Source organism: Lactuca saligna, chromosome 4 (genome assembly GCF_052625555.1).
Source record: "Lactuca saligna cultivar CGN05327 chromosome 4, ASM5262555v1, whole genome shotgun sequence".
In the NCBI taxonomy this organism is placed as follows: domain Eukaryota; kingdom Viridiplantae; phylum Streptophyta; class Magnoliopsida; order Asterales; family Asteraceae; genus Lactuca; species Lactuca saligna.
The window spans coordinates 1015941-1032999 of NC_136420.1; the positions used below are offsets into that span (position 1 = coordinate 1015941).

At 33.4% G+C, this 17059-nt stretch overlaps 1 protein-coding gene across 1 annotated transcript; it reads right to left on the reverse strand.

The window, feature by feature from the left end:
• Positions 1-3714: 3714 nt before the first annotated feature.
• LOC145044273 (lipoamide acyltransferase component of branched-chain alpha-keto acid dehydrogenase complex, mitochondrial-like) lies at positions 3715-6186 on the reverse strand. Its single transcript, XM_078993153.1, has 6 exons — positions 6169-6186; positions 6034-6093; positions 5783-5960; positions 5587-5706; positions 5329-5518; positions 3715-3805 (listed from the first exon to the last, which is right to left on the reverse strand). Exons 1-6 carry the CDS (start codon positions 6184-6186, stop codon positions 3715-3717), a joined length of 657 nt encoding a protein of 218 aa, XP_078849279.1.
• Between the last annotated feature and the right edge of the window lie 10873 nt (positions 6187-17059).

The window sequence follows — 17059 nt, forward strand, 5'->3', positions numbered from 1 at the left end:
TGAAGCTCGATCCTAATGCTGGATACGTAACATATGGCAATAATTCAAATTCACAAATTTGAGGTTATAGCATCTTGACCAATGAAAATTTCTATGTCTTTAATGTGGCGTATGTGGCGGATCTCAAGCATAATCTGATTAGTGTGGCTCAACTCACTGTTTCAAACCGAAGAGTTAAATTTTGCAATAAGCATAACTACGTCATGATAGAAGACCGAAAAAAATGTCTTATCAAATCCCAGCGCATCAAAAACATGTATCCTTTAAACATCAACATGATCATAGGAAAGCCCTAACTTTTTCTTCTTTCAAAGGCCATTCCTAACATAAGTTGGCTATGACATCAAAGGCTCACTCATCTCAACTTATGATACATGAATGATCTAGTTTCCGGTGAAATTGTTCGAGGTCTGCCACTCCTCAAATTTGAAAATGATCATCTCTATGCTGCATGTGAGTGTGGTTAGAAATCAAAGAAAGGTCATCATGTCATCACTGAAAAGTCCATTTCGGATCCACTAGAACTTCTTCATATTGATCTATGTGGACCATCCACTATAAAAAGTCTACATCACAAAAGTATTTTCTTGTGATTGTTGATGACTACATGAGGTTCACTTTGGTCTTCTTTCTAAGGCTAAACAACCTCTGAACTCATAACACCACTAGAAAATAACCCTTTAATGACGTGCAAACAATGACACTCGCTGATAGAGGATGCGTATTTGTGCATGCCGTAAAAAATAATGTCAATTTTGCAAAATTTGAAGGATAGAGGACACGCATTTGTGCGTGCCCTAAAATTAGTGTTAGAAAATAAAAAAAGGGAAATGCGGAGGGTGCCTTTCATAAAATGTGTGTCGTCTAAATGTGTCGCTTTATAACATTTTAATGAAATGCGCGTTTTTAAGGCAGGATTTCACCTGCCTATTGAATCCCAAAAATGAACCCCCCTCTTCCAATCAGCAAGAAAAAACCCTAGGCCTTCGTCTTCATAGCAGCATCACACCACCACCCAACCTACGATCTCGCACCGCCAAGTGTCTCCGACCATCTTCTCCAACCATTCTTTCCTGTCGCACTACACCGATAACAAAACCCCCATCACTATTTTAAACCACCCGTGATACGCATCCTCACCCTCTCCTCTAGATCTTCATTCTCTGTAAAAACTGTTCTACCATCAATGATCGAATTGCACTCCCAAAAATTACAGAATGAAATCCCAAAAGAATTATAAAAAATCCCGCTACTAAGAAAAACCCCAACAACCGGTGGTATTTTCCCTAAAATTCATGGACACTCTCATGCGATTTTAGTGATTTTCGTTTCCCCATATTTTTTTGGCATCGATCACTTCTTTGGCGGTCTTTATATAAAGAATCCGAAAATATAAAATAGAGGCAAGGGAAACAATGAGACAGGGTGTTCATGAGGGGAAATCTTGTTTTTCTTGAATCTGTTATTGTGTGCGGTGGATGTTACGGTGATGAAACTCTTGTGGGTTAGATCGACACCCTTGATTTGTCCGGTTGTACTGGATGAGTAAAGTATCCCCGCCGTATCGGCCTGTTGTACATCTCCGCTTGAAGATATCCCATATCTGCTACAAGATACAAACATTGAGATAAGTTCACCGGAAATCAGGTCGCTGGTGATGGTCTATCGGTGAATATCCCCAGAATGTCAAAGAATCAACTCTATGATACCATGTCCCAGATGAAGGTAAAAATACAAACCCCTCTTTTTCTGTCTTTTTCTTTCTTTTCAAATTGATGTTTCCTCTATTTTTTCCCAAAATTTACAATAAGTTCAATGTATGCCGTTGCTGGTGTTAAATGAATGCGAGGAGTTTAGACTAAATTAGATTTGTATTTGAACAGAACCAGGATCAAGCGAGACAAATCTTGATTCAAAACCCTTTACTCACTAAAGCTCTCTTGTAGGTCTTATTCTCATCTAATATCTACGGTTTACTTTTACTTATAATTTTTGTGTTTTTGTTCTTATGATTCAGACCTATTCCTGGTTTCTAATTCTCCTTCAACAAATCAACGTTTAGGGCTCCATGTAATTCCTGATGTTTGTCTCTTTTTTATACCTTTGAGGCACAAATAATGCTAGGAATCAAGTAAAATATCATAACTAATTCTTGTTTCATATTGCATAATCAATTGCTGATGTGGAAATATCATCTCCTACCACACAGGAAGCTGATATAGTTGTTGAAGACCAGCCAAGATCACCTATACTAGGGGTTAGTTTATTGCACGCTGATAATAAAGAAAAAGTGGAAGTAGGAGGAAATGGTGAGAAAGGGACCCCACAAGTTGATAGTAGTCCATTACCATTGGTTAAAAAATGTCTTTTTTCACTGAGTCCTGTCAATTGTGATCTTTGTACTTGCGACATTGGAGTTTGATCTCTCTTGGGAACTTGCTAGGTTCTCTACTTATTCTATTCATTCATTTGGAAAGAGGTATTACTCTATATTCATTCATCAGATACAGTAGGACTGCTGAAAAAAAGAAAATATTTATCGCAAGGAAGAACATATTTATCGCAAAGGTATTCTTGTCATTTGTTCTTTGTCTTTTTTAAGGAGGAACCCTAAAACTGATAAGGAAGAAAATATTTATCACAGGGGTATTCTTTTGATTTCTGCTTAACAGACCAAATCCAAAGGTCATTGTATATTGGAACGGACTTGTAGTTTCATCATATGCTAGAGCATCCAAGATCGTCAAGAACGAACCTGATGTAACAAAATTCAATTTTCATGTTGCTTGAATTGATGTAAGATTGAATCTTGAAATAAAGATGAAAAAGTTTACTCATTTTCATGTTTTAAATTAATTAATTTTGTAAATTTAGCCACAAGAGTACATGGAGGTTGCAAAGAGATCTTTGGTGTTCATAAAGGAAAATCTTTACGATCCCCAATCTAGAAGGCTGCAACACAGTTTCAGGAAAGGACCTTCAGAAGCTCCAGGAATCTTGGGTGATTATGCATCTTGATTTCAGGGTTGTTAGATGTGTATAAGTATGGTCGTGAGATTTCATGGTTATCTTGGGCAATTGAACTTTAAGAAACAAAAGTATTCCATCTCGCGAACTCTGTTATTATATATTTCTATTTCGTGAACCAAATTTTTACTTGTTTTCTTTATCTGGTTTATAGGATGAGGTATTCCCTGACAAAACTGGAGGTTGTTATTTTAACACCACAGGAGAAGATGAGAATGATACTCTGCTGCTCAACTCAACCTATCTGTCAACTTGTGCAATATATTTGGGTAATATCAGAGGCCTTGAAATGCATGCTTATGACTTCATCCAAATAAGAGGGGTGCATCATGCATGTGTATTCCACCATATATAGTGTGACTGCGGTAGTATATGAATACAAGCTTAATACACAAACAAAAGAAATGTGTAGTGTAGTGTAAACGAAATTTGCTGCCATTATCTGATATATTAATAGAATGTAGTAATCTTTGGTTCTTTAACATTCACACTACTTGTTTTATATGATGTGCTGTTCATCATTTCAATGCAGGCTTCATAAGATCTAAAAAGTGTTATATAGCCTTTATCCTATGTTGTCTTGTTTGAGAGAAATCGTGCTCAGGCTTTGGGTTCAGGGAGGAGGTTGTATATTTACATTGCGATGGCGAGGATAACGACGATGATGAAACCGGATCCAACAGTGAATTAATCTCCGCTGAAAACAATTCCGGCTTCATCACCGCTTCTCAATCTCAAAGCTGTTCCATTGATCCCTGGCCTCAAACTTACAGGTTCTCTTCATTCATTTCGAGCATTTACCAATTATGTTTCAAAGTATATCAAATCTCTATGCAACCGTGATCAATTTTCAGTGTAAATTATCAAATCTAGAAGAAGAACACATAAGGATATCGCAATTTATATGAAAAATTCGTAGTGTTTATTTTTAAATATCCATGACTGTATAAAATTTTCACTTGAAGAGTAGATATCTCAGTCTTCTATCATGTATGTCATTCTTAGCAACAATCAATAGAAAAATATGTGAGCAACAAAGCCAGACTCAAGGGGCATTCAGATCAGGCCTAGGGAGAACAAGGAAGGGGTAGACCAAATCCTTCTGTAGCAATAAGAGTACCTATGACTCCTTCCTCCCTCTTTTACTTTGTTTTCTTGTTTTAAATGTGTAAATCAAACTGTTTTAGAAAGAAAAAGAACACATTTGCATTTAAGTAGAGCACTTAAAGGTTTTTGTTAAACAAGTAAAAACAAAGGGTTCTCTGGTATGAATTCTGACCAATTATCACTAGAACAAGCATGTGGTGACTATTAATTTCATATGTGAATATTAATTTCATATTTCCATTGCATGATTGTATCTAATTAACAATTTTAATTGTGTGTTAATTAATACTACGGTCTTCTTGTGTGGTATACATCTTGATTCTCATTACTTATGTGCCATTATATCCACACTTGTTATCCTTCCAATAGTTTGGCTGAGAAACCTCAGTTACTCTCCTATATTTTAGGTTCTAATTTCTATATCCTTCAGTAATTTTACTTTTTTATCCCTGACTGTTATAAAGGGACTAATTCCAGAGGTTTTTTTGAGCAGCTTTTGGAGTTGTAACATTGGCAATTGTGATTCTATTTTGGTGTTCTTCACACTACTTGTAGTTTTAACAGTTCCATATTTTGGTAACGGACTGTTTTTTATTAAAACTAAATCACATTTTTCATCCTTAATTAAAGTTGTTTCTTTTTTTTATGCAATTTTGTGTCTTACTTGAGGTTTCTTGTAACATTTTCGGTCCCTATACCAAGTAAATGACTACTTTTGGTCCCAAAATTTTAGTCATTTTAATTGGAACATAAACTAAAAACCTAAAAATAAGGACCAAAAATACAAAAGAAAACATGTTTGGACTAGAATTGAAAAAAATCAGCTATACACAAGAACCAAAATGTAATTTATATACTTTTTTTTATACAAACAACACTTAATATTAATTGTTAATTGGTAATCTTGAACTGATTTACAGGATTTGTAATGGCCTTGATCGGATTTGTACTCATGATGCTTGTAGTAAGTTTCACATTTTTATTCTTCATTTTATGAATAGTTTCACATTTACGGGCCGGCCTCACCTGCTATAATTCCTCCAAAGGCTGGGTTCGGTTACCAGCATCAGCTTTGTTTCTAAAGGTGCTTATTTATTTATGCCTAAAAGGTTATATCTAAAAGGTTATATCATGTGATTATTTATGAGTTTTTAAAATATGAGGTTACAACATAAATGAACAGAGGATAATGACTTTATTAACACAGGAAGGAATGTGAATTTAATATCTGGATCAATATTCTCTTTCTGGAAAGCTGATTTAAGTTTCATAAACCCATCACAGTTTATTTCTTCCACATAATGAAAATGAGGAACACTAGCAGCTGTAGTCATTGACCTAACCATTGCACGCTGATAAGCCCTAACAACAAAGAACTTGACAACTTTAATAACATGTTTACTTCAATCAAATTCATGAAAATTTTTATTGTTTATATAATAATAATAATACCTTTGAGAGAATAGTCATGATAAAGTGATTCAGCCATCTCTTGAAGTTGTTCTTCAGGTCCAAACATGGGTTCGATAGAAGTAGGATTAAAAGCAGGTTTGCCATCAATAATTCCTTTTTCTACACCATATTTTAGAACATCTTCTTTCAATATTCTTCCATGTTTACCACTTCCAGTGACATTAGCTAACAATACCATGTTGCTTTGCAAGACTTCTAACAGCAGGGGTGGATAAATTGTCATTTGCATGACTCTTTCTGAGCTCTAGCTTGTGTTCATCAGACTTTGACCCATCAGAAACTACTGATGCATCAGAATCATTAAATGGAACTGCAAAATCATCAACCACCAACTGTAATAGAGTTTCTCCAACCTGAAATCAAAGTCAAATCAAAATAACTTTACCATATATATGGAAATTGTTAATACTACTACCGGTGTTTTACCTTTATAATGTCACCAGGAGCATGTAGAATCTTGGACAAACCATTTGAGGAGTCCACATTCTGCAATACCTTCACCAGTTTGAGCTAAAGGTACATCTATAATGCCACTAGCGTGTTGACTATCCTCTGCATTACTTGAAAAGTAGTGCCCATTAACATTGTACAATTTGCTCAACTAGATAATTAATACAACCAAGTCATTACCTTTTATGATCATTGTATGAAGTTTTATCAAGGTTCATATGAAACACCACTAATTTAATGGAATGCACCCTTGTTCACATAAAACATGTAAAAGTTACTCAAAATTACAACTGTTGTCTTAGTTTCTGACTTAATTTGACTTAGTGTAATATACATAGAGATTTGTCAAAGACTTAATTTCACAATTGTTGGGTCACGGGTTGGTGAAGTCTTTTTTATTTGAACTGAAACCCGGAACCCAAAGGTATGTTTATTCAGCTACTCATCAAAATGGTTCATGTACACCACATGATGATATATTATCAATAAATCAAGATAGTACTAATAATATGAAAACTCCAGTTCCTCCATTAGGCAGCCTTTCATCACCTTCACCTATGATGGATTTATTAGACATATTTGGTCCTACCCCTCCACCACCTAGTATGTTTATTTATTTATTATTTTATAATAAATTTTGGTAAAAAAAGTTATTTTTTTTTAATTCTTCAGTTGCATTTGGAACCTGCTATCAGTAACTCTCTTCCTGCAAATGGTAATGGCTCAATAACACAAAAATTACGAGTTACCAACACTCAACATGGCAAGGTAACTATAAATAAATCATCATGGAATGAAATGTTTGTGTGTTTTTTTAAAATATCGTTTACATGATGAATGTTGATTGTTATGGCAGAAAGCAATCATTATGCGCATACGGATAAGTTACAAGTTGAACAACAAAGACATGTTGTAAGAAAGACATCCCTCGTGAGATATGATAACATTTTTCGCTCTCTTCTATCACCATCTCTTAGTGTTTATATATGGGACAGTGTTATTAAATATTATTTGTATCTTTGTATTCCCATGTTCTTAGGTCCAAATCATGGATATTTGAATTTGTTGATTTTGGAGGTGAAATGAGACAAGATATATGGTGCTAGTAAAGGTAAGACAAGGGCAACAAATTATTCCATTAATGACATTAATCACTTGCATTTGTGATTGTAGTCATTACATATAGATTCAATACTTAGCTAAGTTGACCTAGCATTTTATTCTTCTAGGTTTACTCAATCAGTTCTTGTTTTTGTTGTAAATTGTAAATTGTAATTCAGGGTATTCTTGGTCCATGTGCATCACTTGAGAAGGTTCATATAGTATTTTAAAGAATGTTGACTCTTTGTTGATTGATTGTTGTTTTTTGTGCAGAAAGGTGCTTTATGTTCTGATACTAGCATTGGTCAAGGGGGTACTACTACATGGAAGGTGCTTCAATACAAACTTGCTTACAACAATGTACACAAATTAACTAAGGAAATAGCAATGTAGTCCTAGGTTCTATAGTTAGGGAAAACCTCTTAATAATAATGTATAGGGGTGCAAACGAGCCAAGCTACTCGCGAGCTACTCGAGATCGGATCGTTAAAAGTTCGACTCGAAATTGATTTTAAACGAGCCCGAGCCGAGCTCGAGCTTAATATTAAGCTCGTTTATTAAACGAGCTCGAGTTCAAGCCTATGTCATTAAGCTTGATTAGGCTCGCGAGCCTAAACGAGCCTTTATATAATATCATTTAATATGATTTAAATATATTAAAATAAAAACATATTAGGGGAATTATGGATTTAGGGTATTAGTAAATGAGCTTCTTAACGAGCTCGAGCCGAACTTAAGCTTATTTAGACACATTAGATAAAAAACAAGTCGAGCCCGAGCCGAGCTTGTATAATTCTTTACTAGCTCGAGCCGAGCTCAGTACAAGGAAGCTCGAATCGAGCCGAGCCTAACCAGGATCGGGCTCGGCTCGGCTCGTTTGCACCCCTAATAATGTACAAATATTTGTCTACTATTTGAATGATTATATATATGAAAATAAATTTTATGCAATGGATTTTATTTTTTGTATATGGTATTTTATTTTCTGTTATATTAGTAAATCTATAAATAATATTATTTTTAACATTTAAAATTATGATACACAAAAATGTGTGTCATCTTCATTTATGACATGGTCTTTCTTGACAGGGGCTTCCTTGATACGCATTGTGTGTCATAAACACGCGCGTCGTAAGGTTACGACACACAAATGCGTGTTGTCTTCCTTTATGACAGGGCCTTCCTTGATACGCATTGCTTGTCATAACCGCACGTCGTAAATGCGCATCATAAATGCGCGTCGTCTATAGATGACGCGCAAAAGCACGTCGTCTCTCTTTATGACATGCCTTCCTTGACGCGCATTTGTGCGTCGTCTGAGCGTTTTACGACGCGCAATGAGCGTCGTAAAAGGCTGTTTTTCTAGTAGTGTAAATTTCATCAAAGGAATTAAAGTTCTTATTAAAGTTCCTATTAGAAGAATCCGAAGTGACAAAGGATCCGAATTTACAAATGTCACCATTGAGAAACTCATCATCGACAAAATCATCGAACACAACTTCTCAGCTCCCTACACTCCTTAGCAAAATGATGTAGTTGAAATAAGAAACTGAAATCTCGTTGAAGTCGCTCAATCGATGTTAAACTTTTCAAACCTTCCTCTCTATCTCTAGGCAGAAGATGTTTCCATTTCTTGCTTCACCCAAAATCGAAGCATCATCAATCGTTGTCTCAACATGACACTGTATGATGCAATGAATGGTTGCAAACCTGGTATCTTGTTCTTACACATTTTTGGTTGACGATGCTTTATAAAAAATAGTCGTGATCAACTGATCAAGTTTCAATCCAACGCCGATGAAGGTATCGTTTTGGGATACTCAGCCAAGTCTAAAGCTTACAGAGTTCTAAATCGTTGAACTCATGAAATTGAATAAAGCTTTGATGCCACTTTTGATGATAGTTTTATTCGGAATTCAGATCGTGCTCATGTTACAACTCATATCATGGAGTCTGATGCTCCACCTCTTGGGTCTACAAATCCTCAAATTATCCGTGAAGTTGATTTCTAATGCTTGTTCGGACGAATAGAAACTGCTCTTGATTAAGAATCTTGATCAAGACTGTCCTCATCAACTAAAGCTGCGATTTCTCAAAATGTATCTGGTTCGAGCACAACCTTTCCTCCATTTGATTCCGATACATTTCAATATTATTAGGTTGAGGGGGAAAATAGTCATCCAACCCTCGAATCAAATGTTTATGGATTTCAAGATGTAATAGATAAATCCGCTGAATTTGATCCCATTCTGAACAACAACGAAGACGATGCTAACTTCTATGACTTTCCAAACAATGACGACGTCGACATATCCGGTACAGAAGTTTAGAGGGGGCATCATCCTCAAATTCAAACCGTTTGGGGGGTCAACATAACCCCATTCTTGATATCGGATCATCTGTTGCCCAAGAACTTACAAGATTTCATATTTGGACAAAGGATCATCCTCTAAATCAAGTCATTAGAAATCTCAATGTTGGTGTTCAAACTCGCTCTACTACTAACATTCAAAATGAGTGTCACTTCTCGAAATTCTTATCAACGGTTGAACCAAAAACCATCAAGGAAGCCTCAGAACATTCTGATTGGATTACAACCATGCAAGAAGAACTAGCAAAATTTGACATAAATCAAGTGTGGAATCCTGTCCCTCCTCCTTAGGATAACCCTATTGTTGGCACAAGATGGGTCTTATGAAACAAACTCGACGACACTAAAGTTATAATAAAAAACAAAGCATGATTGGTGGCTAAAGGATTTACTCAGATCGAAGGACTCGACTATGACATACCTTTGCTCCTGTTGCTTGACTTGAAGCCATCCAAATCTTTCTCGCTTATGCTGCGCACGAAGGCTTTAAAGTTTACCAAATGGATGTCAAAAGGGCCTTTCTCAATGTTGAACTTGATATCGAAGTGTATCTTCAATAACCTTTGAATTTGTAAATATTTCATATCCAAACTACTGTTACAAACTTCTAAAAGCTTTTTATGGCCTCAAGCAAGATCTACGTGCCTGGTATGAGACTCTCACCGATTTTCTAAAGTGTTTCGGTTTTCAAATAGGAATTCTTTATCCTACTTTATACCGAAGATCGAAATTTAAACCATCACACGTTAGTTCAAATATATTTTGATGACATCATCTTTGGATCAACTGATTGAATAATGGTTGCTGATTTTGCAAAGTTAATAGCTAGTTGTTTCCAAATGAGCATGAACCGTGAATTAAGATTCTTCCTTGGTCCTTAAGGTAAGTAGACCAATAGAGGATTCTTTATTCATTAGGAGAAATAAATTTCCGAACTTCTAAACAAATATTCAATTGACACCTGTGGCTCTGCAAAGGTTCCAATGGATTTCGGTCACCATATCTTCTCGGACCCATCAAGTGTTGTTGTTGATCAGAAGAAGTATAAGGGAATGATTGACTCCTGGCTATCAATAAAATTTTCCGATATCCAAAAGCCAATCATCCAAAAATCAGAGTATAATGACAAACGACGACACTCAAAAGAGTAAACCTGTTGGTAAGTGTGTACAATTATGTCTTCACCTTCCCACAATCATTTGAATTACCTAAAACATTTAATCAATAAATTGTATGCCGAAGGTTAGATAAATCTCCTAAAATAACATAAACAACAATAAACATATATGTATACAAGCAAGGCTCTCGGTACTCAAACCGATCCAGTGAACAACATTAAGTATCTAGGCTCACACAAATTTAGCTGATCTTATCATCAAAGCCCTGCTTGTGAGTGTCTAGACTCACAACACTTAATGTTGATATTGTCATCAACTTACCCATTGGCCTTTAGCATAAAGATGGTCCACTCGCATCTTGCCCTTCTATATAAAGCTAGAACGCCTCAGCCAACCACATAGTATGTCGATATATATATATATATATATATATATATATATATATATATATATATATATATATATATATATATATATATAACAAACAACTCATGATCACATGTAACTATCTACAAGTCTACATGCCTAACGAAATACCACGGTCTAACCACATCCAAGCACACTAGGGAACATATTGTAGCATATATTATCATGATAAAACTCACCTCATGAATAAGACTAATAACACAACAACTCTTTGAGAAATGTAAAGGTTGGTCTTATAGACCACTTAGACATTTAATAAAATCAAAACCTTAGTCCAGGACCTAAAATCCTTAAGTTTGACCCAAGGTCAAACTTAGTAAAAAAATTCAATAGATCAACATATTGGTCAACGAGCGCGCCAAGCCTCCTTCTAGGCACCCCGCATCCAAAAAAAGATAAAAAATGTTGGGCCATTTGGTCAAAAACAGACATTGGCCAAACTTCTCTAAAAGCGTGATGCGCCAAGGCCAAACTTAGCTTTTAAAAACAACTTAATACATTATTTCCAAGATTCAGATTCTTAGGTCTTGTCCTAAATGATGTCTTAATGGATAAATTTTCCAAATATACCCTTTATTAAGCTGCAAAGTAACTAGATCTAAAACCCTAATCTATAAAATATCCAAGTTTGCATTTGAGAACAAGAGAACATGAATACACCAAAATTCCAACCAAAAACTTAGATTTGAAGTATTATATGGTCCTAAGATCATGGAGTTGCCCAAAGTCCATAAATCAAGTCAAGGAAGGACCAAAACATCAAAAATATAAGGATAAACACCATATATTCTTAGATCCTAAGATGGACATCAATAAAGCAATGAACTTTAGGACCTATAAATGTCCAAAAGTATAAGGATGGCTATATCTTCACTTGCAAGAACACCAATGGTCAACCTTTGGATGATTTCTTGACTTCATGTATCAAAAACATACATAAAAGGATAAGAGGAGAGAGGATGGCTCATAAAACTCAAAAGAGGCTAGGCTTCCATATAAAGTACAAATTAATGTTGATGGAGGCTGATAATGATCAATCCATGGGGTTAAGGTTCCTTAAACAACCCTTTAAAGCCTAAAATATCGGACAAGCCCATGGGCTTGAGGCGCTCCATGCCCTCATATAGGCGTGTTGTGCCATTCAATGCAAAACAAGCCAAAAACAGGTTTTAGCTCCTAAATCGGCAAAGGCCCACCATGTTATAATCAAATGAAGAATATATACCGAGAATTTGGAGGTTATGAACAACTTAATACAATCAATTCACAACTTAATACAACCAAATCACAGTTTAATACACAAAAGTTTAATATGATAAATTCAAATTTTAATATTCAAAAATTATACATTCACGACCATATTCTCAACTTAAAACTTACATTTCAAGACTTTAATTCACAATTTAATAAAGCGGTTTAGGTCTCTTATTCATAATATTTATAACTTAAAAACATAATTGATTTTATTGAAGCATTTCATCAAATACCTGTCGTGGAATGCTTTATTAAACTATGAATTTATGTGCACCACACAAATTCACAGTTTAATAGAGCATTTCAGGACTCTCATTCATGTTTAATAAATCAATTTAAGACTGTCATTCAAAATATTCACAACTTAAAAATATATTAATTCACCATTCACAATTAAAACTAACTCTATCAGAATTAAAGAATAGTTGAAACATTAAAACATAACAATTTACAACTTACAAATACTAAATTCACATCATTTGAGAAAACACGAACATTGTAAAACACATTCTAAATTCAGTTCAAAACATAACAACCATAACATATAAACTATGAATAACAATTTGATGCAAATATTTTAATAAATAAGAAAACAAACTTTGATTCACAACTTAATAACAGAAAAAAATAACGATTAACAAAAGTAAACAACAAATGACGGTAAAAACATTAAATTGACAACTTAACAGGAAAAAAAAATCAGATACCTGATGCACATATATGATGGTGTTTCACCGGATATTAGAGTGAAAGAGACGAAGACAAGTTAGCGATGTTTCACCAGAGCGATAAGCCAAAAATGATGGTGGTGGTTGACAAATATTTTAGATCTGGTCACTTAGTCTCACTAAAACTTGTAGATCTGTTATAGTTGGAGATCAGATTATGGCCCAGTTCCAATTTCAAAATGATAGCAATCCAAACGATATTTAATGTGAAGAAAATATGAACCGAAAATGAGATAGTGGTGAAATCCGTTTGGGTGACAGTGAACATCTTTTCCTTAGTTTCCCTTAATGTAGTTCGAGTGAAAGGGATAAGCATACGGTTAATGGTAATAGTCGATCTACCAAGGGTAAAACTTCTCATCCCAACTATTCCGATTTAAAGGTTAAGCGGTCATGGAGCTTCCATTTTTATATAATGTATGTTTTAGGTTGTTTCAAGTAGTCAGTCTAAAAACATTTGTTCATAGAAAAAAACAATCAAATCAAATAAATCAATATCCCAAACACCTTCTAAATGTCGTATTTATTTTTAGCACTTTGTACGAAAGAATTAAAATCGCAAGGACATTAGACATGAATAGAATTATAACCATAATAATTGATATTTTTGTTGAAACTTGAAAGGATTGAAGACAAATCGCAGGGAATTGCTAATTGCCTCAGAGCCGCCCATAATACTTAAATGGCCCACCTTCTTAACATTATTGCCTAAACTTACACCAACATGCCAATCTCACAGATACGCTACGATACGTTAATTGACCTCACCCTTTTCATACCATCTACATCATAATCAACAAATATGACATCGTGACTCCAATATATATATATATATATATATATATATATATATATATATATATATATATATATATATATATATATATATATATATATATATATATATATATATGAGAGGGTTCAATTGAGAAAAAAAAAGATTGAGAATGGAGAAATAATTCTAAGCTATTCATTTATTTTTGTCGCTAAAGCCTCCGTCGTACCAGCGGAAATCAGAAATTAATAGACATGTGTTTTCTAACAAAACATATTTCCTTAAACTATGCTAATTATTACCTTAATATATACAAAAACAATAGTTTTTTTTTTTTTTCGTTTTTTTTTAATTTTTAAGAAGTTTTTTTTATCGAAAAATGATTTTAAATATACCAAAATTCATGATTTTTTATTCTCTACAAATAGTCATCCATATTGATATAGTTTTAAGATAAAATATATATATATATATATATATATATTTATATTTTCAGCCATCGTTATTAATAAGTAAATAAAAATGCATCAGGTTTTATTACAGTACATTCGTTATTCACTTATAAATAAAAAATATGATTTTTTTTTACAATTTAAGTATCATTCATGTATGAATATAACATATAATAAACATAGTATATTCATATTTAAATATTGGACGATGCATTCACTTGTGAATATTAACATAGTATATTTACTTGTAAATATTAGATGATATATTCACTTATGAATATTAAATGATATTTTCATATGTGAATATTACATAGTATATATGGTATATCACGTTTGAATATTACATAATATATTCACTTGTGAATATTAGATGATATATTCATTTATGAATAACACAGTATATTCACATATGAATATTACAAGGTATATTCACTTGTGAATATATTCATTTATCAATATTAAAAGGTATTTTCACAACTATATATAATTTTTATATGTTATTCACATATGAATGACATACAGTCTTGCATATTTGTTTTGTGTTTTTTATAATCATATAATGATTCAGGTGAGAAAACATATTCATATGTGAATATAACGTTGTAATTTAGTTTATGCATTTCATCAAACAGTTGGAGTGCATACAAGTTAACTATTTTATAAATGTTAAAAACATCAAGTTATCAATTCCAAATCATTATATACTTCCGATTTCTATTTCAGATGAGACATCCTATGTCTGATCGATTTCTCATTTTGATTTTGATTTTCGAAAATCCGGTTGGGAATCTGTGAGTTCCGATTATGAGTTCTTCAATATCGACTGTGACTGCGAGTCTAGAACTCCGATTTCAATTTCATGAACAATGAAGAAATTCTGATTCTAATTGATTTCGTTTGCGAATCTGGGAAATTCAAGTTCCAAATCTATTATGAACTTTAACAAATCGATGAAATTGATGAATTTGGTTGTGAATCTGTCTTAAACGGCGAACCTCCCAGCCATGAATATCGATGATTGATTAATACTGGATGACATTGATGATAGTTTAGTTGAAGAAATCTAGATGATCGTTGAAGGTTGGAGGAGAAATTTTAATGATGAACGAACTGTTATTGAATTCTCTATAGTTACGTATTTGAGATTGAAGCTTATTAACATATTTACAAGTTTGCCACCATGTCTTTTTATGCTTAGATTAAATGAGTGACTGAGAATAATTCACCCATTCTCAACCTTTTTTATTTTCTCAATTGAACTCACCTCTCTCTCTCTCTCTATATATATATATATATATATATATATATATATATATATATATATATGGTTAGGTTCATGTGAGACGGCCTAATTTTGTGAGACCATGAGACACAATCCTAGTCACTCATTTAGCAGATAAAACAAAAACATTTTTAAAATGCAAAATAATTGAAAATTTTTGAATTTGTTTTCCAATGTTATTTTCGAAATATATATTTTCCAAAAAAAAAAAAACATTTTTTTATATATTCTAGTAGAATATTAGAATATTCTACATATCTGGCAAATCTAGCAGAATATTCTAACATTCTAAAAATTACATTAAAATATGTACAACGTAATATTATATTAGAATATTTTACGTATTTTTTTTTTAAAAAAGGTAATTTTAAAATTTTTTTTTTAGGTAAATAAAGTTCCGAAAATAATAATTAAAAAAAGAATTTTTGGATTTTTCCTTTTATTTTGCATTTTAAAATTATTTTTAGATTTGGTCTCACGGTATCACAAAATTAGCATGGTCTCAGGTATTTAAAGTAATTATTGTATTGTTGTATGCATAAATGTGAGCCAATCAAAATTAAATAATTCAATAAATAAATAAGGGTAATTTAGTAATTTAATTAGTAACTTTCAAAAATAATCCCTATAATCATGGTATTGACTTTTAACCTAATCTCTCCAGTTTAAATCTCATTCCCCTCTTTATCTAAAATCCAAATCTTGGCCAATCACCGATCTCAAGAAGTTCATCGATTCTCATCGCAAGGGCCCTAATCCCTATCCTCTACCTCGTTCTCAGATCCAGAGCTTGTTGTTTTAGTTGTGTAAAGGTGTTGCTCACTGCCATGATCACGGTGTTCTTCACATGTATCCATTTCCTTAATCTCTACCTCTCATATTCCCCTGTCCTATTTTTTTTTGTTTTTTTTAATAACTGTTGGAAAAAAATATCAGAGATCTGAAGCTACAAAACTTGCTGGTTGACAAAATATCTAATTTGTTCAGTTCTTGGCTGGTTCGATCGTCATCAACACATGAAGAAGGAAGAATGATTCACGAATGGAGCAGGGGAAGGACGAAGGTGGTTACAGGGGGCTCTAGTGGTGGCATGGTCGAATGCTCATAGTGGCAACAATCGATTCGGTTTGGTGGTTTAGTTGCGGTCATCGATCATCAACAGGTAAAAGAATATTCTTTTCACTCAATCACACACACACTCTCTCTCTCTCTCTCTCTCTCTTCTAATTAATCAAAATAGGTAAAAAATGGTGTTTTTGAGATGTTGTTTGTTTTATCATAAATCTATGAATTGAACAAATTAGATATTTTTGGGTTTGCTTTTGACAGAAAATTGATGGATCTTTGTAGAGGTGATTGGGTTTGTTGTTTTCACAGGAATGGGAGAAGGAAGAACACGAATGGGGGAAATGCCTTTTTCTTTTTTGTTGGTTTGCTGGGTACATAAGGGAAATAACGAGATTGTTCTTGTATTTCTTGACTGGAATCCATGTAG